At 40.0% G+C, this 23,964-nt stretch overlaps 2 protein-coding genes across 2 annotated transcripts; one reads left to right on the forward strand and one right to left on the reverse strand.

Annotated features, from left to right (window-relative positions):
* Positions 1-1,976: 1,976 nt before the first annotated feature.
* Positions 1,977-10,822, reverse strand: ATP5A1 (ATP synthase, H+ transporting, mitochondrial F1 complex, alpha subunit 1, cardiac muscle). The gene is made up of 12 exons (XM_004683875.2): positions 10,648-10,822; positions 9,388-9,466; positions 8,075-8,244; positions 5,648-5,821; positions 5,397-5,563; positions 5,046-5,194; positions 4,580-4,731; positions 4,245-4,469; positions 3,117-3,224; positions 2,858-3,002; positions 2,288-2,438; positions 1,977-2,197 (listed from the first exon to the last, which is right to left on the reverse strand). The coding sequence occupies exons 1-12, from the start codon at positions 10,705-10,707 to the stop codon at positions 2,116-2,118; spliced, it is 1,662 nt and encodes a 553-aa protein (XP_004683932.1). The 5' UTR covers positions 10,708-10,822; the 3' UTR covers positions 1,977-2,115.
* Positions 10,823-13,725: 2,903 nt separating this feature from the next.
* Positions 13,726-23,762, forward strand: HAUS1 (HAUS augmin-like complex, subunit 1). The gene is made up of 9 exons (XM_004683877.2): positions 13,726-13,790; positions 14,740-14,914; positions 16,375-16,510; positions 17,503-17,637; positions 19,002-19,125; positions 19,744-19,809; positions 20,594-20,665; positions 20,943-20,990; positions 22,466-23,762. The coding sequence occupies exons 1-9, from the start codon at positions 13,761-13,763 to the stop codon at positions 22,514-22,516; spliced, it is 837 nt and encodes a 278-aa protein (XP_004683934.1). The 5' UTR covers positions 13,726-13,760; the 3' UTR covers positions 22,517-23,762.
* Positions 23,763-23,964: the final 202 nt, after the last annotated feature.

The raw sequence follows: 23,964 nt of genomic DNA on the forward strand, positions 1-23,964 counted from the left end.
GATGCAAACCCCTCAAATAGACTTCCTCTGTCCCTTCCCATTTTTGTTTTTGGGGTGATTTTGACTTTCCAGCTCCAAGCTACAGATGTATTACAAATTTGTATTTTTCTAGGGCGTAATGATAATCACATCTTCATCCTACATCTGCATCAGTACTGTATGGATACAAGCGCTCCACTGTTATAAATCCTCCATAACCCCAAGTATATCTATACCATGCATGTGCTAGAAACACAACTCCCCAAATAAATTAACTTACCCACTTACTTTGTGCATACTCTTATCCTTGAGGTTTTTGACCTTCATTCTCTGCTTTTAAGAAGCTAACCTAGAGGGCCCTCCCTGTTGGCACAATGGGTTAAATAGAAGCACTATGAAGCTGTCCCAAGCCACTGCAGCACTGAGTTCCATTCCCGGGCCAGGGAGGTGGTCTACATAGTGTGGCACACCTCTCCTGATGAGCCCACTGCTGCTCCCCTCAGAAGTGTATTTTAGTACATCTGCCTGTTCTATTCCCACTCTCTAGTGAATCCTCACCAGCCCCATCCCCATACCTCTGGCCTGTATACCAGTTCTTGTATGCATTCATAAATAAATCTTTTATCTAGCCTATATTACACTTTAAAAAAAATATATATATATATATATATATATATATATATATATATATGTATTCTGTCAATATCGGTGAAGGGAAACTTCAGTAGAATGCCACCTAAATTTAAAATAGGAATTACAATTCACCATATTACACCTCCCCAAATTTTATTTCAGTCAAGGTCACTAGATCCTAAAACCATTCAGTAAAAGTCTAGGAAATAAGATATTCATAATTAAAAAAAAAAAAAGTCAGACAAAATTATAATTACTGCATCAATGTTAACTTTTGAAGGTACAGTGGTACTGTGGTTATATAGGACTTTATTCTTAGAACATTAGATTTTAAGTGTTTATAGATGAACTATGGCAAATGTCTGTACAACTGACTTTCAAAAGGCCTACAACTGACTTTCAAAAGTTTCACCAGAAAAACTGAATTAAGTGCCTATCAATGGAATAAATGGGTGCTAACTACTATTCTTTCAACTTTGTAAGTTTTAATCTTTTAGTCTACCTCCTGTCATATGAAGTCCACCAGACTCTTCTAGTTCTACACACTTTCACAGATGGACTGTGGTCAACTTGACAAGGCTATGGTACCCTGTTTTCATGTTCTAAATGTGATTTTAACACTAATCAATAAATTTTTCCATTATGTGAATGGGTCTCATCCGGCAGAAGGCCTTGAAGGAAAAAACCCAAGGTATCTCCAGAAGGATTCTGCTCCCCAAAGCAACTCTCCCATTCCCAACTTGTCCAGCTGCCCTTTTGAATCTGCCCATACCCCACAATCTCTGTATCCACATTTCGGGTCTATTTATCTAGACAACTTTACAACATGGGCTTAAACTCATAATAAAAATACTATCTTTTTGATTCCCAAAGTAAGGACATAAGATTCCCAAAGGAAGGACAAAAGACCAGCCATAAAACCTAACAGATTAATTACATTGTAATCAAGAACTACTGCTTAAGAAAGGTTTGTTAAAAATACTAAGGAAATATTTCATTCATTCTGAGGATCTCTTTCAATTTTTTGTTATTTTAGCTTTACATTTTACCCCCTTTTCTGGAGAATTCTAGTTGCCTATTTATTATTCCTGCTACACAATCCTCATTATGCAGGCAGATTATTTTGGACAGATCAGTCAGACTCACCCACATTTAACAAATGTGTAATCTGTCACATATTCTGTTATCCAGTTTATGAATACATCTTTAATCAACCACAAAACTCTTTAGCTTAGAATTCTGTTGACTGTAAATCTTGTTCTAGGCAGTGCTGACTTTACTATTTTAAGTAAAATTGTTAAGAAGCATGTTTACTAACCACTCAAAGTTATCTGTTCTTTTTTAAAAAAATCAAACTACAGAAAACACCAAGCAACATGGAACCTTTATTTTTAACGTGATTTCTGTACATCTGGAGCATGAGAGTAATCCTGTTACAAATGGTACTGATTACCAGAAGAAATAACAAAAACAAACTGGCATTTGATGTGAATCCATAGGGGTTTAAGCTTCAAATCCAGCCAAGAAGTTTGTTACAATCTCTTTCAGCTTTGCATCTGACTGTTCTGAGATCTTTCCATCAGCCCTATTTGGGAAGGGGAAAAAAAGCATTAGCCTGGCCTTAAAAAAAATTCAGTAACTGACCAAATTACAAAATTCAAAATCGTATTCTTACCTAATATTACCCAAAAGGGCTTGGTGTTGGCTGATAACATGGGACAAGAAAGCATTCTCAAACTTTGTGATCTTGCTAGGCTCTAGTTTATCAAGATACCCCCTTACACCAGCATAGATAACAGCCACTTGTTCTTCAATAGCCATGGGAGCTGAAAAGAAACAAAAAATGTAGAGATTTGCTCAATACATGCCATGTTTCAAAAGTCACAAGTAACTTAAACTAAGCAGTGTTTATATTGCCTTGGGCATAATTTACTGAAATTTTATAGTAAGATACACACATACCAGTAATCTTTCAATCTTCCAAATTTATACTCTGGTAGCCAGAGTGGGGGTATGGAGGGAGGGCCTTAATTTCCAATAGAAAGGCACAAAATGTACTTAAGTTTTTCTAGTTAAGTTCATAGCATTAACATGTGAAGGACAACAATTAAGGAAAATAGGCATCAGTCACATTCAAATGCTGTATCTCTGACAAGAGAAGAGTGTTATTATAGTTCACAGGGGATACGTGACATCCCCAGATCCTAAGACATAGTAGGAACATGACCACATGTACAGAACTCACAGTACTGTCCCTGCTTCAGCAGCTCAGTCAGACGCACACCACGACTCAAGAGCTGCTGAGTGGCAGCATCCAGGTCAGAACCAAACTGGGCAAAAGCAGCCACCTCACGGTACTGAGCCAACTCCAGCTTCATGGTACCTGCCACCTGAAACACAGAATTCACTCACACAACAGAAATTTAACTGACACAGCCCAAACAAATTTGATTTTGATCTAGTGATTTGATCTTGGTCCTCTCTGACAAAGTGATGCAACCTACCTGCTTCATGGCTCTGGTTTGGGCAGCAGATCCGACACGGGACACAGACAAACCAACATTAATGGCAGGGCGGATACCCTTGTAAAACAATTCTGTTTCCAAGAAGATCTACAAAATAAAAATACACATGCTATCAGTTTTAAGAAATGCAAAATTTTCAAAATTAGGCCACTGTTTCCCAAATCTCCCTCAAAATCTTCAGGAATGCTGTGTCGTATGGTAAAAAGCTATTCAAATGTTTTGCAACCCAAATCAATTTGCATGTTCTATTGCCAAGATTAGGAGACCAGCGGTAAAGAAAAAGATAAGTAGCATATTTAGATTAAAATATAATAGTGAGGTGATATACTCTGGGATTTGCCTCAAAAAAGGAGGGTAAGTATAGTATAAATGAAGCAAAAATGAAGTGTGTTATACTATTCTTACACTTAACGTTTTCCGTAATAAATTAAGACATTCAACCAATCAATCAGGGACCTCTGTGGCGCAGGGGTTAAGGACAGCCCAATCAGCTATCATCACCCACTGCAGTTTGAGTTCAACCCCCACCGTCCAGGGAACTGATGCAATGGTACAGAAGACCTCTTCTGCCTGCCTGCTGTTCTCCTCAGCAGTGTATTTTGTACATCTGCCTGTTCTGCTCCCCACTGTCTCTGGTGAATCCTCTCACCCACCTGCACTTCTGGCCTACACCCCAGTTCTTATATACATCTGTAAAATAAAAAACTTATCATTCATAACTACTAGTTTTAACCAATGCCTTTACAGCATTGGGTTTTTGAAAACTTTGCTTTCTGAAAAACTCTGAAAGCAAAGTTTTTACATCTATTTTAACCATAAAAGTACCTGTCCGAGGCCCTCCTTGGTGGCTCAGCGGGTTAAAGCACTGCACTAAGAAGCTAAAGCCGCTTCCGCATGAGTTTGATTCCCGCCTGCCCCGGAGGTGACCACATGGCGCGGCAGACCTCTCCTGACCCACCTGCTGCTCCCTTCAGCAGTGTACTTCATCTATCTGCCTGTTCTGCTCCCAGCTCTGTCTCTGGTGAATCCTCTCACCCTCCGCATCTCTGGCCTGTACCCCAGTTCTATGTGAATAAATAAATAAAATCTTTTAAAAAAAAAAAGTACCTGTCCGTCAGTGATGGAAATGACATTCGTTGGAATGTAAGCAGACACATCACCAGCTTGTGTTTCTATGACTGGTAAAGCAGTCAAGGAGCCACCACCAAAAGTGTCGTTCATTTTGGCTGCTCTCTCCAGCAGACGGGAGTGCAGGTAGAACACATCACCGGGATAGGCCTCGCGACCAGGGGGTCGGCGGAGCAGCAGAGACATCTGACGATAAGCAACAGCCTGCAGTGCAGGAAAAGATTGTCAGGGTCACATACTAGAGACCGTGTGTGAACTTTGTTGTACTACAGCACAAACATACAAACAGATTCTAACAATGCATTTTCTTTCACCTGCTTGGATAAGTCATCATAGATGATCAAAGCATGTTTGCCATTATCCCTAAAGTATTCTCCCATTGAACAGCCAGAATAAGGAGCCAAATACTGAAGTGGGGCAGCGTCAGAAGCTGTGGCTGACACCACAATGGTGTACTTCATGGCATCTGAGGATAAAATTGAAGGTTTATAAGATTATCAATACTGTGATTTTTAAATTAGAGGTACTGTAGTATAACTGTCTAATTGCTTTACTAAATGATTACTACTAAAAGTTATATATCTTCTACTTTAAGGAAACTGACAAAGCTTTAAACTCAGTTTTATTCTTCAACTTATTTTTATTAACAAAAAGCTCAGATCATTAGGCAGTAATAAAATCAGACCCACAATGTGGAAGCTATCTTAAGATTAGCAGCAGCAGGATATTCTCAGCATCTGGGAAGGTTAACAGCTATGGGACTGAAGTTCTCTAATATACCTGCATCTGTAAGTCTCTTCACCAACTGAGCAACAGTGGATCTCTTCTGACCAATAGCAACATAGATACAGTAGAGCTTCTTCTTTTCATCAGTTCCATCATTGAAACGTTTCTGGTTAATGATGGTGTCAATAGCAATTGATGTTTTGCTTTGAAAAGAGAATACAAACGTAAATCTGGGGAAATACTTCTATGAAAGATTCCCAACTAAAATTTTACTACTATAACTACTACTACTACACTAATCCTCTTACGAATGTTCTACTCTCCCCACTATATACAAAGCATTTCAAGCAACTTTCTATAGAGCAAACTTTACTCAAAACTTTCAACAAGCAATTAAGTTTCTACCCAGTCTGACGGTCACCGATGATCAGTTCACGCTGACCACGACCAATTGGCACTAAGCTGTCCACAGCCTTAATGCCAGTCTGCATTGGCTCCCGCACAGAGATTCGAGGAATGATCCCAGGGGCTTTCAGGCCAACTCGCCTGCGGGTCTTGGAACCAATCGGACCCTGTTAAAAAAGAACCAAAATCAGAAATCAGAAATCAGTTTTAGTATTAAAAGCTACAACCACACTAATGAATGTTAAGCCTACCTTTCCATCAATGGCATTGCCAAGAGCATCTACTACACGGCCCAGGAGCTCCTCACCAACCGGAACATCCACAATGGCTCCCGTCCTCTTTACGATATCTCCTTCCTTAATTAGTTTATCATTTCCAAACACGACAACACCAACATTGTCAGGTTCCAAGTTCAGAGACATGCCCTATAAAAAAGACAGAACTGAACATCAATGAAACTTGACTCCCCTCCATATATCAAACACAATGCTATGCAAAATAGCTGGGGGGTGGGTGGGAAGTAAGGGGGGAGGGTAACAGCATTTTTCATGCTTTAAACTGCTATTTTTCCAACACTCTTAAAATAGCTATTATTTTTAGGATAGCATTACAACAAGCTGACTTATTGTACAAGTCCACTATGCTCTTATTACTTCCTGAAAGAACTAATGCAGCAAATAAATCAAACAGGTCAGAAAGTTTTTCCCATTGCATTTCCTCTGGCGGGTTTAAGCTGGGTGGTCAGTATAAAATAGTGATCAAAATCAACTGAAAATTTCAAGATTGATTTGTAACTGTGTATCTATGAGTAGTTCCCTAAGTAGTTTAAAATACAGGGAAATCCGATGGAACATCACCCTAATTTACAAAATCTTTATAGGTTAAATCTCTTAACCATACTAACCACACATGGTTAAGCCCAATTTTTCTCAGCCATAATGGCCACACTTTACACACTCAGCAGATACACATATGCATATACAGTAGTTACTGTGTTAAAGAGCACAAACATGGAATATTTCTATCATTGCAGAAAGTTCTATTGGACAGTATTGGTCCAGGTACCTGGCTCTTAAGAGCAAATAGAAACTCAAGATTTCACCCATTCCAAACTCATCTTTCATACAAAGTAAAGATAAGAAGCGAAATGTTTAGTCAAGGTCTTGAATGAACAATAAAATGTTTAGCTCTATAATTAGTCAAGTGGTTCTTTGTCTACACTCAATACTAGCAAGGTCCTCCCTGGTGGTGCAGTGGGTTAAAGCACAGCACTATGAAGCTGTCTGCAGCCACTGCTGCAGCACAAGTTCAACCCCCAGCCAGGGAGGTGATCCACATGTTGCAGCAGACCTCTCCTGACCCACCCACTGCTCCCTTAGGCAATGTATTTCAGTAGTTCTGCCTGTTCTGCTCTCCACTGTGTCTGGTGAATCCTAACTCCCTGCACCTCTGGCCTGTACCCCAGTTTTTGTATGCCTAAATAACCAAATCTGTAAATGCTGTGCCAGGTGACCTTCTCTTTTTTTTCTAAATTAAAATTTAAAAAATTTAAATAAATACTAGTAAGAAGGTCAACCCATTTTTTGCTGTGTGTTTACTGAATAATCCTACTGCCCTTGATCTATACATTCTATTCTCGGAGAACCAAGACTCCAGCGACCTTTGTCATTCCATTGGTCAACTAGGTTCAACCAAATGGAAATAAGAGACTTGTAGCATCACAGAAATTTTCTCATAGCTACACCACTAGCTCACCATTTATTTTTTTTTTAAGATTTATTTATTTATGCATACAAGAACTGGGGTAGGCCAGAGATTGGGGGAGTAGGGGAGGGGGGTAGAGGTCAGAGGATTCACCACCAACAGAGTGGGGAACAGAACAGGCAGAACTGACTAAATACACTGTTGAGGGGAGTAGCAGGCAAGACAGGAGAGGTCTGCTGTGCCATGTGGATCAGCTCACTGGCCAGGGATCAAAGTCATGCTACAGTGGCTGCAGACATCTTCACAGTGATACACTCTAACCCCTTGCATCACCAGGGAGGCCCATTAGTTCACCTTTTAACATGAATTGGTCTAATCTATCAGAAATAAAAGTCACTGACCTTTAATCTTTCACCAAAATGAATTTAGTTGAAATCATCAAACTTCTCAAGAATCAGGATGAATATGGCCTTTCTCATGACGCAGGGGTGAAAGACCATGCTGTTGGGCCCTCTCTGGTGGCACAACAGGTACAGCACCATGATGTGCAGTACCATGAAGCTGTCAGCAGCCACTGCAGCACAAGTCTGAACCCTGGCCAGGGAGGTGGCAGACCTCTCCTGACCTACTTGGTGTTCCCCTCACCAGTATATTTCAGTAAATCCAGATGTTCTGCTCCCCACTGTCTGGTGTATCCTCTCACCCCCCTGCCACACTTCTGGCCTGTACCCCAGTTCTTCTAAACATAAATAAAGAAATCAACTTTATATTTTGGAATAAGTGGGTACAAGTTAAAAGTAGATCAGCCTCTACAGTGAAAAACCTCATTAGCAAAAACCCTTAAGTTGTACCTGTATCTATAATAACCAAAATCAAAAAGCAAACCTGAGATGTGCTCTAAATTATGAATTCAGAAAATGTGGATCTGAAAAGACACTAACCCTACAACAACAAAACTTTATTCTATAACTTGCCTTTAAGCCTGAAGAAAATTCTACCATTTCTTCTGCTTGAACATTTCTCAGTCCATGTACTCGGGCAATACCATCACCAATACTTAAGACACGTCCTGTCTCTTCAAGGTCAACAGAGGTATCAGCTCCAAGAATCCGCTCTTCAAGAATAGAAGACATCTCAGCAGTGCCTATTGAGAGGACAACACCATTAAAAAAAGAAATCTTCCCGGCACATAAAAACTATAGCTTTGTAATCATGATGATCAAAATCATATAACACTTATGATTCTACTTTAAAAAGAGCTACCACTCTGAAAATGAACCCAAATGACTAGTGAGATAACATCACAAGACTGATCAAACCAGCTAAGTCAATAAATTTAGCAAAGCCTTTAAAATATTTCCCATCTTCTATTCCTTTGGTTCATTTTGTAAAAAGATGTATTTATTTATGCACACAAGAACTGGAGAATAGGCCAGAGGTACAGGGGGTGAGAGGATTCACCAGAGACAGAGTAGGGAGCACAGTAGGCAGATCAAGAGAGGTTTGCTGTGCCATGTGGGTCACCTTCCTGGGAAATGAACTTGTGCTGCAGTGGCTACAGATCACTCTATAGCGCAGTGCTTTAACCTGTTGCGCCACCAGGGTGGGCCCTGATTCAATTTCTAAGAAACCTATACCTAGGTTGAAAACTGAATTGTGCGTAAAACTTTACAAACATGCATTTTTAAAGTACAGTCTTCTATAAAAACAATTACTGACCCCCTCAGCCCCTCTGGTGGGGCAGGGATTAAGTCTCAGCATGACCAAGCTATCACCTGTCACTGCCACATGAGTTATATCCCCTGCCAGGGAGCTGACCCTCATGTCCAGGAGACCTCTACTGTCTCACCTGCTGCTCCCCTCAGCAGTGTATTTCCGTACATCTGCCTGTTCTGCTCCCACTGTCTCTGGTCAATCCTCTCATCCCTGTACCACTGACCTTACACCCCATTCTTGTATGTATAAAGAAATTTAAAAAAATTCCTTTAATTAAAAAGTTTCTTACCAGGTAAAGATATCCAGAGTATCATTCTTTTTCTCAGCAAATATATTATATTTGTATTTATACCCTTCTCAAAAGAAAATCCCCCAACCAATAATATTTACAGAACGTCCCTGTTCTCTAAAATGGCTAATTTGGCACATTATGAATTAGGAATCTGAGATTCTGTTGTAACTAAAGCAGAAAGCAATTAAGAAATGTAAAAAACCCACATCATTTACAAAACCCACGTTTTCATTTACCCACAAGGCAGTAAGTGTGGTATAGATAGAAATAACAATTTACCGGTCTTCTGAAGACGGGTATTAGAGGCATGGAGGTTTCTTGCAGCAACGAAGGATGCTCCCAAAGCATTTTTGGAGACCTATTGCAAAAATATATTTTTTTAATTTGACTTGAAAGTTTTTAATAAAAGTGATCTGCTTAAGCAGACTTACTTTATTCAATCAACTTTTTAGTTTGGTTACAAAATAAGAGCTGTATCAGAGTTTTAACGGTCTTCCACAGAGCCTGCAGCAATCTGAACCCCTTCCTCCAAAATGGAATGCCATGATCAAGTCACCTTCAATTCGAGGCTACCACTTCTGTAGGACCTTCTGTAGGATGAGGGTCAATTTTGCTAACAGAAAGCCAAGAAAGACCCTACGGAGCCTGTTAGAACATTAAAACGGCCGATAAATCACCTTCCAAATTAAGATGTACTCTTAGGATGACAAAGTAAGTGAAAATAAAAGTATTCACGTAAAACTTGGGGTAACGTTCACTTCAAAGGAGAAAGAAAAGGGCGGTGACTTTTCCAAGTATTTTTCCAACCTTTCTATTTTACTTGAGTTCTCAATCACCGTTAAGCTATTCCTCAAGGAAGAAATCTTAAATCACGTCCAAGTCTCAAAGGCAAAGTCTTCCTCCTGCGAGACGGAGATAACTTAAACTCGTCTCAGGCTGTCAGCACACGAAATGCGTTTTTGCACTAGTCTGGTGGTTGGGGTAATTCTGCACAAAGTGGTGGCCTAGAGAAGTGCTCAGAAATTCACCTTCATTAATCACTTTCCTCTGAACCGCCCTCCGGACAGAGGTGAAACGCTGGGGCCTGCTGACTGACCTTCGCACAATGTCAGCTTCCTCACCCTCTTCTCCAAGGGCTGACAACAGTCCTGTGACCTTCAGCGGGCGAGTCCCAGAGAGGCCGAGGCTCGTCGTTTCCGAGCAGCCCCGAAAAACTAGCGCCTAAGCCCTGACCTTCACGCAAGGCCCTTCTCCCACCGCTCGCAGCCCAAGACGGGAATCCTCCCGCGACACCATCTCTGGATGGCACCCAGGTCACTGCTCGCCGGGCATCACGCTGCACCATCCCGCACCGGGGGTGAGCAGAAAGGTCCCGTCCGCTAGCAGCCCGGCCCAGCGAGAGCCGTCAGCGGAGCAAGATGGCGACGCCGTCCCAGCCCCTCACCCTCCTCGCATAAAGAGCTCCCGAGCCAGCGCTCCAACATCCACCCGCGGGCGCCGCCCAGGGTCACTTCCCTCCCGCCGGTTCCCCGCGCTCACCAGCCCGGCCCGGCGAGGGAGGGAGCGGGCCACGGCCGCGGCGACGCGCACAGACAGCATCTTTGCAGCTTCGCTTCAGGAGGTTCCTTTGCAGCCGCAGCCTCCGGACTGACTGGGACAAAATGGCCGAGCGGCGAGGAAGGTCAAGGCAGCCGGCCCACCTGACCCGGAAGTCCCGCCTCCGTCTTTTACGTCCGGACTAGAAATTAGGGGGGAGAGGCAATGGGGTGGCCTGTTTAAAATATCATTTTTTGAATTAAATCACAAAATGAGTGATTAGATCTTTGCCAACTCCGGCCCAGACATTCGGTGAACATTTATTTTGTTCCTTTCAGTCGACCTTGTGGTGGCCCCTGGCGACCACGTGGGTAGCGGAATTTGATCAGAAGCATTTCCCAAGTTCCCTCGCGGCTCGAGATAAAGTTTACGTCACCCGGTTTGGACACCAGCCTGGCTTGGCCTTGAGGAGGCGTGAGGTTACCTGGTGTGAGGCTACAAATGTTAACACTGCTAAGCTTTAGTACCTCAGCGGCAATAAACAGGGATTTTCCTAATGAGCCGGTTAAACCTCAGATTGCTGGCTCCATCCGGGTTCCCTGAGTAGAAATTTAGGGCAATCTAAATTGTTGACGACCCTCTACATCATTCTACGTGACCCTTTACGCAACCAAGGTGGAGAATTACGGATCTTTTAGAGCAAGTTGTTTAAAATTGTAACAGACTCAAGGAGTTAAAGTGTGGTTGCCAATCCGACTGAGAGGAATGAATCTAGTCTGTGACTGGGCTAGGGTTCTTTTCCTCTACCAGTAACTTGCTTCATGACACTAGGAACTCAACACCTTCTATACCTACTGAGTAAACTTAGGATGAGACTTTTTCATTTCTACAAGATTGTTGTGATACATAGAGAACTGGTGGGGGGGGGAAGGGATGTATTTTGTGATAGTGGAGAATTTTAATATTGCCTTCACTTTTACTGTTCTGAGAAACATGTTTAGTTTCATCTATCAAATCTTGGCTTACAAATAAAACCTTAATTTGTGTGGGACATATGAATACCTGGGAAACATGGCTTGCAAATACACAGTCAACAGTCCTTTTCTCTAATCTATTTCCTTTTCTCAGGTGAGCCATGGAAAATGTGACTATCTTGGGATTCATGGGTAGGAACAGGCTAGTGAGGGAAAATACGTGGTTTGTAAGAACAAAGTTGCAGAGAGATTTTGAATTATTTGTGGTGATAAAAGTGAACAAAGGAAATAAAGGTAGAGCTTTCCCCCATTTCTCAGGGCTGTACCAAGTTGTCTGAAGTTAGGCTGATGAGCAGAGAAAAATGTAACTGAAACAAGAATAAGCAATTAGCTTTTCACAAAATAGTGCCAAAAGAAAAGGAAGTCCTGACCCCTCCCAAAGTCAAAACTAAGGAAAAAGCTTTGAAGGCCAAGAAAGCAGAGCAAACAGACATTCACCTTCTTGATGGCACAAGTGGTTAAGCATCAGTGCTATGAAGCAACCCATAGCTAATGCACCCGCCAGGGAGTTCAATTCCCCCGCCAGGAAGGTGACCCACATGGTGCAGCAGACCTCTCCTGACCTGCCTGCTGCTCCCCTCAGCAGTGTATTTCAGTCAGTCTGCCTGTTCTGCTCCCCATTCTGTCTCTGGTAAATCCTCTCAGCCCCACACACACCTCTGGCCTGTACCCCAGTTCTTGTGAGCAAAAATATCTTTAAATCTTTTTTTTTTTAAGATTTGTTTATTTATTCATATAGAACTGGGGTACAAGCCAGAGATGCGGAGGTTGAGAGGATTCACCAGAGACAGAGCAGGAAGCAGAACAGGCAGATCAATGAAGTACACTGCTGAGGGGAGCAGCAGGCGGGTCAGGAGAGGTTTGCCACGCCATGTGGTCACCTCCGCGGCAGGTGGGAATTGAACTCATGCGGAAGTGGCTTAAGCTTCTCAGTGCTGTGCTTTAACTAGCTGCACCATAAGGGAGGGCCAATATATCTTTAAATCTTAAAAAAAAAAAAAGACTGGCTCTTGACTATACTTTGAGTGTTGGCAACAGAATTGGTCATCTAAACTGAGTTCAGCTGGCTAATTCTAAATACAATTTTTTTTCAGCATTAAAAAAAACATACAAAATGTTATGGCTAGTTAGAATTCCTTGAAAAGAAAGGTTATATAACTTTAAATATGTATATGGCTGGGAGAAAGATATTTGGTAAGAAAGATACTGATCAATAATTTAATGTTAAAAGAGTACATCACAATTTAATACATGGTCTACCTTTCTCAATATAATACGGTAGACTACAGTATGTTTGGGGCAACAGTGTGATATAACTGAAGAGACTAAAAAACACCCAACTGGAACCAGAACACTGTGGTCAGTTTCCAACTCTACTACCCAATGTTTGCCAAGTCATTTAATCTATTTGCATGTGCCTTTAATGTGAAATCAGTTAAATTTATAATATGCGCCCTTGTGTTTTCTAGGGCTCCCATAAGAATGAAACAAAAAAAAAAGGAACATTACCTCTCACAGTATTAACTATAAAGTGATGAGGGGAGAACTTTAGGGGAGGCAAGAAATTAGTGGAAGAATGGCTGACTCGCAGTGACAGTGGACGTGATCGGCCCAACCTAGGCATATTAAAACCTTCTCCACCACATTTAGCGCCTTGGTAGTGGAAACTAAAGCATAAGATTGACATTGTTGCAGCTCATATTAGAATAAAATAAAAATTCTCAGTTAATGTAGTATCCCATATGGAAGAAGTACAAACATCTGCTATCCAAAAAACAAGTTTCAGGTATTTTTTAAGACAGTGAGCCAAGTGAGAAATAAAAATATAGGCGACTTTATTTCTTCTTGGCGATCACATCTGGAGTGGAGAGCAGGAGCAGATGGGATGAGACAAGTACAGCTAGCACCTAAAACCAGCAAGAGCCAAGGTCTCAGAGACCCGGATGGATCCTTGCAAAAACTACAACTCCCAGAAACCCCTGATCTCTGCGGTGGAGGCCAACGGCGAGTGGGCGGTGCCTTCAGACAGCTGGGCTTTCCTCGCGCTGGGCGTGTTTTGAGAAGTTGGCGGGAGCGGTGGTTATGGAGGCGCTGGAGGAGAAACAAATGCAGGTGAGTTTGCGGGAAAGGGGTCTGTGGCCTCCTGGAAAAGGCATCTCGGACACACTTCCCGGCTGGTGGATGTCCTGGGTTCATCTGCTATTTCTGTTATCCTGTTTTGCTCATCCATCTTTACTGCCGCCTTCCTGATCTATGAGCCCCTCTGCTTACCCTCCTCGAGAGCGTTTTCCTTCCCTCCCAGGCCTGCCCTTGCTTGGATTCGGGCGTAAGGGGACCCCTGGTACGACTGGCTTTCCAACCAAGTCTCTCCGTTCAACAGCAGCTCCTGTTAAAATTTTAATACCTGATCTGCTTCGGCGCCCCACAGCCCAACTCTATGTGTCTCCCGGTGCCGTGAGGCTTATGGTGTGTTGGGACACTCACTTTCAGACTTGGCATGTACAGTAACACTTTAGCACCTGCTTATTGAGCTTTACAGGTATTCGAGTGATGCACGTTATTAGCCTGCAATGCTTTTGTAGCTTTGGGAACTGATGGATTGTTTTCTAGTCATTTTGACTCATTGTATTTGCTCACTTTTAAGTATTTCTGACACCCCTGTCTGTCTCCCTAAAGACAACTTCAGATCTGAAGTAGGAAACCAGAATATTCATACAAAGTATTTTGTTTGCTTCTGATCACGTCGTTTTATTTGCTTTGGGCCATGGTAATAAACAAGGCTTATAATAGGGCCTCCCTAATGGAGCAAGGGGGTAAAGTATAGCACTCAGAAGCTATCCACAGTCACTGCATCATGAGATCAACCCCCAGCCTCAGTTGACCCACGTGTTGCAGCAGATCTCTCTTGCCTGGGCAGGTGCTCCCCTCAGCGGTGTATTTCAGTCGGGCTGCCTGTTCTACTCCCCACTTTGGTGAATCCTTTCATACTGTACCCTAGTTCTTGTGTGCATACATGAATAAATCTTAAAAGTTATAATAAGTGTCTTTCTTTTATGGTTAGATTGCTGCATGGTTGAAAAAAATATTTGGAGAGCATCCCATTCCTCAATATGAGGTGAATCCACGGACCACAGAAATTTTACATCATCTGTCAGAACGCAACAGGGTCCGGGACAGCGACATCCACCTAGTAATACAGGACTTGAAACAGAAGGCTAGTGAATATGAATCAGAAGGTGAGATTAACTCCAGAATTTTGAATAAAAGATAACTAGAGGTAACCAAGTTTTGTAACAACAATAAAGTATAGCATAGGCTACTTGTTAGTTTTGCTACTTTATACTTTATATTACCCATACTGTCTTCCTGCTAACAGTAAATCTCAGGTTTCATGATAGTAATATTTTATTGGCAGTCTGATAGCAAAACAACAAGTCCTTTTACCTCCTTTTACAGGAAGTCAAAACTTAATAGCCTGACATTCAAAATGCCTTGTGGTTTTTCACTTACAGCTTTCTTAGTCTGTTTTAGTTCCCATGTTTGGACACAGTGAGACACTGGATGCCTGAAATAGAGGCCATGAACTGTGAGACTTGAACAGATCATCACTCTGTTTTATATGTGTTTGGGCTTGCTTTAGAATTTTCTTTTATACATATGGAGTTTGAAAGATACAATCAAGACAGCTATTGTTTTTGTGATACAAACCACAGAAGATAAAGTTTGATAAAATACTTTTTTATGGGTGATAAAATGTCCCCCAAAAGGGAAGACTTAATATTTGCCCTATATTTAACCAGGTATATTGTATGTGTTATATACACAATGTTTTGAATGTAGTGCAGTTTTATTGCAATTCTATTCATAAATGCCTTCTCCAACCCTCCAGTTTTGTCTTTGAAATTAACATACAGTAACACTGACTTTTTGTTTTGCTGTATTATTTTAATATACATGGATTCTGAAACCACTCTGACAATCAGTGATGTAGGACAGTTCCGTTACCACCAAAAACATTTCTTGTGATGCTCCTTTGTGGTCATACTTACCATATGCTTTTAAAGTTGTTTTATTTTTTTATAATTCTGTTTATTTTTAATTATTTTTTGTCATTATTAAAATACTATATGTGTCCTCCCTAGTGGTACCGCAGGTTAAAGCTCAGCATTATGAAGCTATCTGCAGTCATTGCAGCACAAGTTTGACCCCCCACCAAGGGAGGTGACCCACATGGCACAGCAGACCTCTCCTGACCCACCTACTGCTCCCCTTAGCAATATATTTCAGTCAAATATGCCTATTCTGCTTCCCATTCTGGTGAATCCTTTTACCTCCTGCACCTCTGGCCTGTACACTAGTTCTTGGATGCATAAGTAAAATAAATCTTTGAAAAATAAAATAAAATACTGTATGAACAAAGAGGCCGTTGGGCTAGAAAAATCTCATTTTGTATAAGCTTCCTTTTTATGGTATCCTGTAATGAAAAATCCAAAGATGATGACTAAGGAATGCAGAGTTTCTTTCAGGGGTGATGAAAATGTTCTATAATTGATGATATTGATGGGAGCAAAACTGTGAATATATTAAAAGTCATAGGATTATATAACTTTAGGTAGGTGGATTGTATGATATATGAGCTATTTCAATGAATCTGTTAAAAATTGAAATAAAGCATTTTGTCACCATATCTTTTCAGCCAAGCATCTTCAAGACCTTCTCATGGAAAGTGTAAATTTTTCCCCTGCTAATCTCTCTAGCACTGGTTCCAGGTATCTAAATGCCTTGGTTGACAGTGCAGTGATCCTTGAAATAAAGGACACCTCACTAGCAAGGTAATTACTGTGATGGTTTTCATTTCTACAGGCACAAATGCTGTAAGGTCTTGACCTAAGGACTTTGTGGTTCGCAGGCTAACTCCATATAGAAAATTTACAATAAATACAGATCACTTGATTTAGTTAACTCCTTATCACTGTTAATGAGTATGAATAATTCAGATAAACTTGATATTTGGTTAACTTCGTATATTTTTAGCACTAGTTTTTTGATATTTGCTTCTCAGGCATAGTTGAAAGGGATTAGGTATCACTTACATTGTTCCCTGTAAACAATTCAGAAGGACTGTAGGCTAAATCCCCTGATAGAGCATAATGAATTTTGATCATAGCCCTCCCCTACTGAGAGTAGTTAGTATTCCTCATTCCTTGTGTGACAGGCATTACATCTGTATAATGGCATAGTATTCGCACAACTCTAAAAGGAAACTGAATCTCAGGTGGGAAGAGTTAAATAACTTCTCTAAGCTAGCAAATGGCAGAGTTGAGATTAAAATCCAGTCTGACTGTAAAGCCCATGTGACTGTCACTAATGGCCCTATCTTAGCTGGGACTATCACCACATTTTTTTGTGTTTTTTATTTTTTTCATCAGCACATGGTGAGTTTATTAAGAAAAGAGAAAAAGGAAAAAAGAAACACCTTTGTAGACACAGGCAGGCAGGAGAATTGCCTGCCACCGCAGTTTGTAACTAGACGACTATATAGGTGTTCTGCATAATTGCCTTTATTCAGGCCTTGAATATATATAAACACAAGAAGCAAGAAGGTGCAGGCTGTAGTGAGGAAGCACTGAGAAAGGGTATTCCAGAATGGGAGTAAATCTTATTTGAGTTCTGAGTGACACATGGAAATTTGCCAGCTGAAAAAGGAAACAGCAGGTAAAAATCAGTATGATTATAGAAGAAGCCACATAGAAATAAAATAATTTTTAGAAATAAGGAATAGTTGTCCTTAATGTCAATTTATGTAACCAGAGTCTTCTTTTAGTTTTCTCCCTGCAGTGAATGATTTGACTTCTGATCTTTTTCATACCAAATCCAAAAATGAAGAAATCAAGCTTGAATTGACAAAACTTGAAAAAAATCTAACTGCAACTTTGGTTTTAGAAAAATGTCTTCAGGAGTAAGTAATTGAGTTGGGAATGGTAACTGTTTTTATTCTGATGGTGGTAACAGGACATTATCAGATTCAGCTTTGACAATGATATGATTTAAAACAACATATGAAGAAATGAAGTTCATAAATTATTTTTAAGTAGAAAATGACTTGGGGAACTCCCTGGTGGCACAGGTTAAGTCTCAGCGCTACCACTGCAACAGCCTGACTTCAACCCCTGGCCAGGAAGCTGACCCACCTGGTACAGCAGACCTCTTCTGTCTAGCTCACTGCTCCCCTCAATAGTGTATTTCAGTAAATCAGCATGTTCTGCTCCCCACTCTATCTCTGGTAAATGCTTTCACCCCCTGCATCTCTGGTCTACACCTCAGTTCTTGTAAGCATAAAAAAAAAAAAAGGCATTAGATATTAAAAAAAGAAGAAGAAGAAAATGATAAATGATTTGGGTGTAGCTGGCAATGGTGAATACAGACTTTTAGCTTTTACTTCATAGAATTTTTTTTTCATGTCTTTTACAAGTAACCCAGGCAGGTTTTATAATTACTGAAATTATGTGATTTTAGGTTTATAAACTACTGTACAATTTAAAATCACATTATATTCTGTTGCCATTTCTTACTAGAGCTCTGCTATCCCTCTTGACGATCTGGACCTTCTTTTGATCCCTTTTGCCTCTGAGATTAGAGGAGTATAAGTAATTTGGTGGTGTGTAAATTTTCAACAATTATTAATGGGTGAATGCAAGGTATTGTGTTATGCAACATTTAGGAGAGAAGCTTTATTCCCTCTGTAACTCAAATTTCACTTTAAGGTATGTTAAATCACAGTAGAGCAGTAGGTTTACTTTTTCTAAAAACAACCTGCATACATTAATTTTAAAATTATTTATTTTTCCTTGAGAAAAATCCCAGATGGCAACTTGGAAAAAAATAAAAAGAACTCAGGGATGTAAAGATTGGAGTGGTAATCCAGCAAGTAGGTTACTCTTTTTTTTTTTATGCATACAGAACTGGGGTATGGGCCAGAGGTGCAGGGGCAGTGAGAGGATTCACCAGAGACAGAGTGGGGAGCAGAACAAGCTGACTGACAAAGTACACTGATGAGGGGAGCAATGGGCAGCAGGTCAGAAGAGGTCTGCCATGCCATGTGGGTCTCCTGGGGGGGCGGGGGCGGGGCTCGAACTCATGCTGAAGTGGCTTTAGCTTCTTAGTGCTGTGCTTTAACCCTCTGTACCATCAGGGAGGGCCCAGGTTACCTACTCTTGACTAATTGACTCAGAGTTGAGTCCAAACTCAACAATTATATCTTCCCTGAGAAGCAAAAATTTTTTTAAAGGGACGTGTGTAATTTGTTTCTTTTACTTTTTAAAGGGATCTCAAGAAGGCAGAGCTGCATCTGTCTACAGAACAGGCTAAAGTTGACAGTCGCCTTCAGAACATGGACTTCCTAAAAACAAAATCAGAGGAGTTCAGATTTGGAATCAGAGCTTCAGAGGTTTGTGTGAAGGACTACATGTAGTTCTTTTTGTCTAATATTGCAACTAGGCAATATTATTACTCCCTTTTGATAGATAAGTGATTGACAGAGATACAGGTAATTGACCCACAGACACATAGGAACTAAACACATCAAACTCAAAGGCTAGACAGACCCGAAATTTCAACCTCTTGGACCTCACACCCATCCTGTCACAAATCTGAACTGTGGAAATGATTCTCATGCAACATAAAAGTGCTTAGATTGGGGCCTCCCTGGTGGGGCTAAGTGTCAGCACTATGAAGCTATCAGCAACCACTACAGCGCAAGTTCGATCCCCAGGCAGAGAGCTGACCCCCATGACACAGTGGGCATCTCCTGTCCTGCCTGCTCTGCCCCTCAGCAGTGTATTTCAGTCTCTCTGCCTGTTCTGGTCCCTACTCTGAATCTTCTAATCCACCACTCCTTTGGCCTGCACCTCAACTCTTGGATGCATAAATAAAAAAAATAAATCTTTCTTTTTAAAGTGCTTAGACTCACAAATAGCTTTTTTATCCGTGAGTTGTAGCTCACTTGCTGTGATGATCACTTTCAAAATGATTCTTTTTAACTGAATCTCCCTTTTTTGTAACTTAGGAACAGCTTTCAGCCAGAGGCATGGATGCTTCTCTGTCTCATCAGTCACTGGTAGCACTTTCAGAGGTGAGTTTATTTTAACCTCCTTTAAAATATTTGTCCACAATTTGTTTTTTTCATTTGTTTCGTATTATAGAGCTTTATTCGCTGTTGACTTATTTTTTCTTCCTTTCCCTCTGTAACTTATGTTTATCAATGTTTGTATCTTTATTATTTGCTTAACTGTATACATGCTCTCTTTTGTTTGGTTTCCTTATTAAGTACCTTATGCTACAAATGTTTCACTGGAGTAAATTATGTGTTATGATTTATTACAACAAATTTATTGAGGGACTGTGTACTTATTATCTAGTAAGTACTTACTGTCTAGTACCTCTTTCTTTTCTCCCAGTATACAATAAAAAGATTCATGTACTTTGCAAATGCAATTATGGTCTATAATAATTGTTTTATCTATTTTGGTGGGAAAGGGGGAGAAACAGTAGGGCTTTTCTTTTATTAAGTCTTTTTTTGTACTTTGATATTCAGATTCTAAAGTTGACAACACATAATTGTATATTTGAGACTCTTAACTGTTCCCTTATATCCTGATTCTTCAATTCCATATTTTAGATAGCAACCTAAATTTTATTCCTATGGGTGTATGTGTGATTTCTTATTATAAGCATACTATACACATTGTTTCCATTGGAAGTAAGTCTGTTTATCTTTGCAGTATGTCTAATGTATCTCTGATAATTATTTAAAATCCTAATGTTAATATTTTATCATAGTTTATTTCAGAAATGGGCAACATTGAGCTGTGGATATCTCTATTACTGTGTAACCCTGTGCTTTTTTTCACCCCCAGAAACTGACAGAACTAAAAAGACAGACTATACCTTTGAAGAAAAAATTAGAATCCTATTTAGATTTAATGCCGGTAATTATTTAATTATTTTCTTGAATTTTTTAAAAAGCTAGCTCCTCCACCCTTCCCCAAGGACACTAAATGGTGGGCTTGTGTTTAGGGATTTAAAATTTATGCTGGATTTTTAGTATTGTGTGTGTGTGTGTATATATATATATATATATATATATATATATATATACAGGGTCACTATGTGAAGTTTTTTGCCTTCTGAAAAGGATTGTTAATATTCCCCCTTGAGCCCTAATTGAGACAGATAACTTTTCCTTGCTTTATTTATTTTTTTAAGAATCCATCACTTGCTCAAGTGAAAATTGAAGAAGCAAAGCGAGAATTAGTAAGTGCCATTTATTTCTTTAGATTTAAAAAAAAGGAAATAAATACAGATACAGTTAAAAATTTCCTTTATCCTTCTTTCTATCCTCACCTGTAAGCCACTGTCCCAAAGTTGCTCTGTGTCATTTCCATGCACTTTTTACCAGTTTGGGGGTACACATGTATATGTTTTGTTTTTCATAAAAAGTATATAGTGGTCTTTGGGGTTTTTTTGCAAAAAAGAAAATCTAAGTTTTGCTTAGATTGTTTGGAAAAGGGGGCTGTGTAACAGTCTATTGTAGATAAAAGGAAGTAGCCAAGGCATAGGTCTTTTCCAAGCAGTGGCAAGGGATGAGGCCCTAGGAGTATGCAGTCAAGAGGGAGCTAAAGATTAATTTGTTTATGATGTAAAGAACCTTAAACATAAAGAGTCTGTATTTAACACATATATGAAATATATATACTTATGTATAAACTTTCAGGACACTAAAAGATGCTGTGTATTTTCTTGTTTTTTGAGCTACAGAGAAATATGATCAAAGCTGCCTTTTGATTGAGCTAGTTCTTTAGGAAGATTATTCTGAAATTAGTATTTAGATTGGGTTAAAGGAAGGAGAACATTAGCATCCAGTTGGCCTGTCTAAGCCAGATGAGGAGGAAGGAGGACAGTGGCAATCAGGATGGGAAAGAAGTGATGTAGGTGGCATTGTGGAAGTAAGTAGCTTAAGGAGTAAACGTCAGAAAAAAATATTCCTGTATCATTACATTGATTCATCTCTCTGGAGGGTTTTTTCCCTTTTAGATATGTATTAGAATCAGAAGTCTGAAAACTTGGAGAGAGGTGTGTTGAGAAGAAGGGAATGTCTGAAAACATTTGTTTTTCGTAGTGGTAGTTTTTTAATATTTTATTGTATGTGTGTATATTATGTATATGTATATTATATTTATTATATATATATATATATATATATTTACATTATTCTTCATCTTGTGCATTTTTCATCTCAGTGGTGGACTCCCCACCACCACTTCACCCATGTGCCATCACCATAGTCCCATGTGCTCTTCCCACCCAATTCCCCTCTCCTCCCCCTTAGAATGTCTCTGGTTTATCGATGTTTGTTGATTTTCATTTTTACTTTATTACACTTGAGTGTAATATGAAACCATTCATTATCTTCCTTTTCTTTCTGGCTTATTTCACTAAGCACGATCCCTTCCAGCTCCATCCATGTTACCGCAAATGGCATGAGCTTATCTTTTTTGATTGCTGAGTAATATAAAAATATGGAACACTTCACAAATGTCCATGTCACACAACCTTTCTGTATCTTCCAATTTTAGTATATGTGCTGCCAAAGCAAACACTCATAGGGGTATTTAAAAAATTTCTGTTTTCAAATAAGTAGCATTAGATGTTGGATCACCTGTTTTATGTACTATGTATAAATAAGGCACCTTATGTATAGTGTTGATAGTGTTTCTTTCTTCCTTTAGGATACTATCGAAGCTGAACTCACAAAGAAAGTAGACATGATGGAACTGTGACCAGAGCCAAACAAATGTCATTTTCTCCAACTAAGTAAATTGTCTGGTACTTAAAGAGTTCTTTCCTCTTAGCATTCCTTACTAACTTAATTTCTGTTCTTCAGAGAGATATTAGTGGCTTTTGATTGTGTGTTGTATTTTTGTGTCCAGATACATATTTTTCATATCAAGAAAGTTGTTGGTTTTCTATTTTGGTGCCGGGTACATCTGCATCGCTCGTTCTGTTAGGTGAACATCATGACACTGTTATGCTCACCAGGCGGCCTAGTGAAGAGTGAAGGTTCTGCAGCCGCAGCAGCTGCTTTTCTCCCTTGCTTCCATCTCCAAGCCTTGCTGTCATTCTTTCTGACCAGCTCACCTGCCTACCTCCAAAGGCTAATGCATGCAGAATGTAGTTTATGAAAAAGACGATCTTTAAATCAGTTGGAGAAAGGTGGATAATTCAGAAAACCCACAGGCAACCCTTAGTATGAGAAATAATAAACAGTTGTGGTCTGAGGCTTGTTTTAAATTTTGACCTGATAGCTACAGTAGCTAATTTTGTCTATCTGTTCTACAGTAGCTAATTGCTAAAAGTAGTCTTGGAAATTAATGTTCAAAGGAAAAGGAGAGCAAAGCATGTACAAAAAGAATCAAAAAAGAAACTTGGGAATGGCATAATGTTATAAGTTATTGTTAAATGTGAGAAAATGTTTTAGTTAAAAAAAATGAAAAGGATGTGTATTTAAAAAACTTCCAGCTATATCCTCTACATGAGAGGAGCATCTTAAAAGTAAGGATGAGCAGATCCAAAATCATGGTAGATAGGTAACATTTTTCTCTTAGTAATTAGTAAAACAGGCATTAAAAAATCAGCACAGATACAGAATATTTAAACAACACAATTAACAGACATCATCTAATAGACATAAAGAACCTTGTGCCTGCCACCAGCCCTGGACAGGTGTTCTTTTCAAGTGTGCACCAACAGCCAGACAGAAGACAAGCACAGGATGAGAGCCTGCGACAAAGGAGTTTCTGTTACGGAGCTTGAACAGACATAGTCTTATTATTGATACTCTCGTCTCCAGACTCTAAAGCTAATACTCTGGTTATTTGTTTCAATAAAATTTGGGGGTAGAAAATAAAGACTGGCCTAGTAAGCCAAAAACCTGGACCCAGGGAACAAAGAGAACAATGTCCTCTTTTTTTAAGATTTATTTATTTATGCATACAAGAACTGGGGTACAGGCCAGAGGGGTGTGTATGTGAGAGGATTCACCAAAGACAGAGCAGGGAGCAGAAAGGGCAGATGTACTGAAACACACTGCTAAGGGGAGCAGTTCTGCCGGGAGAGGTCTGCCGTGCCATGTGGGTCACTTCCCTGGAGGGGAATTGAACTTGAGCTACAGTGGCGGTATATGGCTCCACAGTGTTGTGCTTTAACCCATTGCACCATCAGGAAGGGC

This window comes from Condylura cristata, unplaced genomic scaffold (assembly GCF_000260355.1).
Source record: "Condylura cristata isolate star-nosed mole 26May11 unplaced genomic scaffold, ConCri1.0 scaffold00016, whole genome shotgun sequence".
NCBI lineage: Eukaryota > Metazoa > Chordata > Mammalia > Eulipotyphla > Talpidae > Condylura > Condylura cristata.

Bases quoted from the DNA above. Each gene is read 5' to 3' on its own strand.
- ATP5A1 (XM_004683875.2), bottom strand. From the start codon at position 10,707: ATGCTGTCTGTGCGCGTCGCCGCGGCCGTGGCCCGCTCCCTCCCTCGC. The intron at 5,195-5,396 runs GTAGAAACTTAA...CTCTTTTCAAAG, and splicing joins ATCGGTGACCGTCAGACTGG to CAAAACATCAATTGCTATTG. The intron at 3,225-4,244 runs GTACTTTTTTTT...TTTATTTTGTAG, and splicing joins TTTCCATCACTGACGGACAG to ATCTTCTTGGAAACAGAATT.
- HAUS1 (XM_004683877.2), top strand. From the start codon at position 13,761: ATGGAGGCGCTGGAGGAGAAACAAATGCAG. The intron at 17,638-19,001 runs GTAAGTAATTGA...TACTTTTTAAAG, and splicing joins TTAGAAAAATGTCTTCAGGA to GGATCTCAAGAAGGCAGAGC. The intron at 19,810-20,593 runs GTGAGTTTATTT...TTTCACCCCCAG, and splicing joins CACTGGTAGCACTTTCAGAG to AAACTGACAGAACTAAAAAG.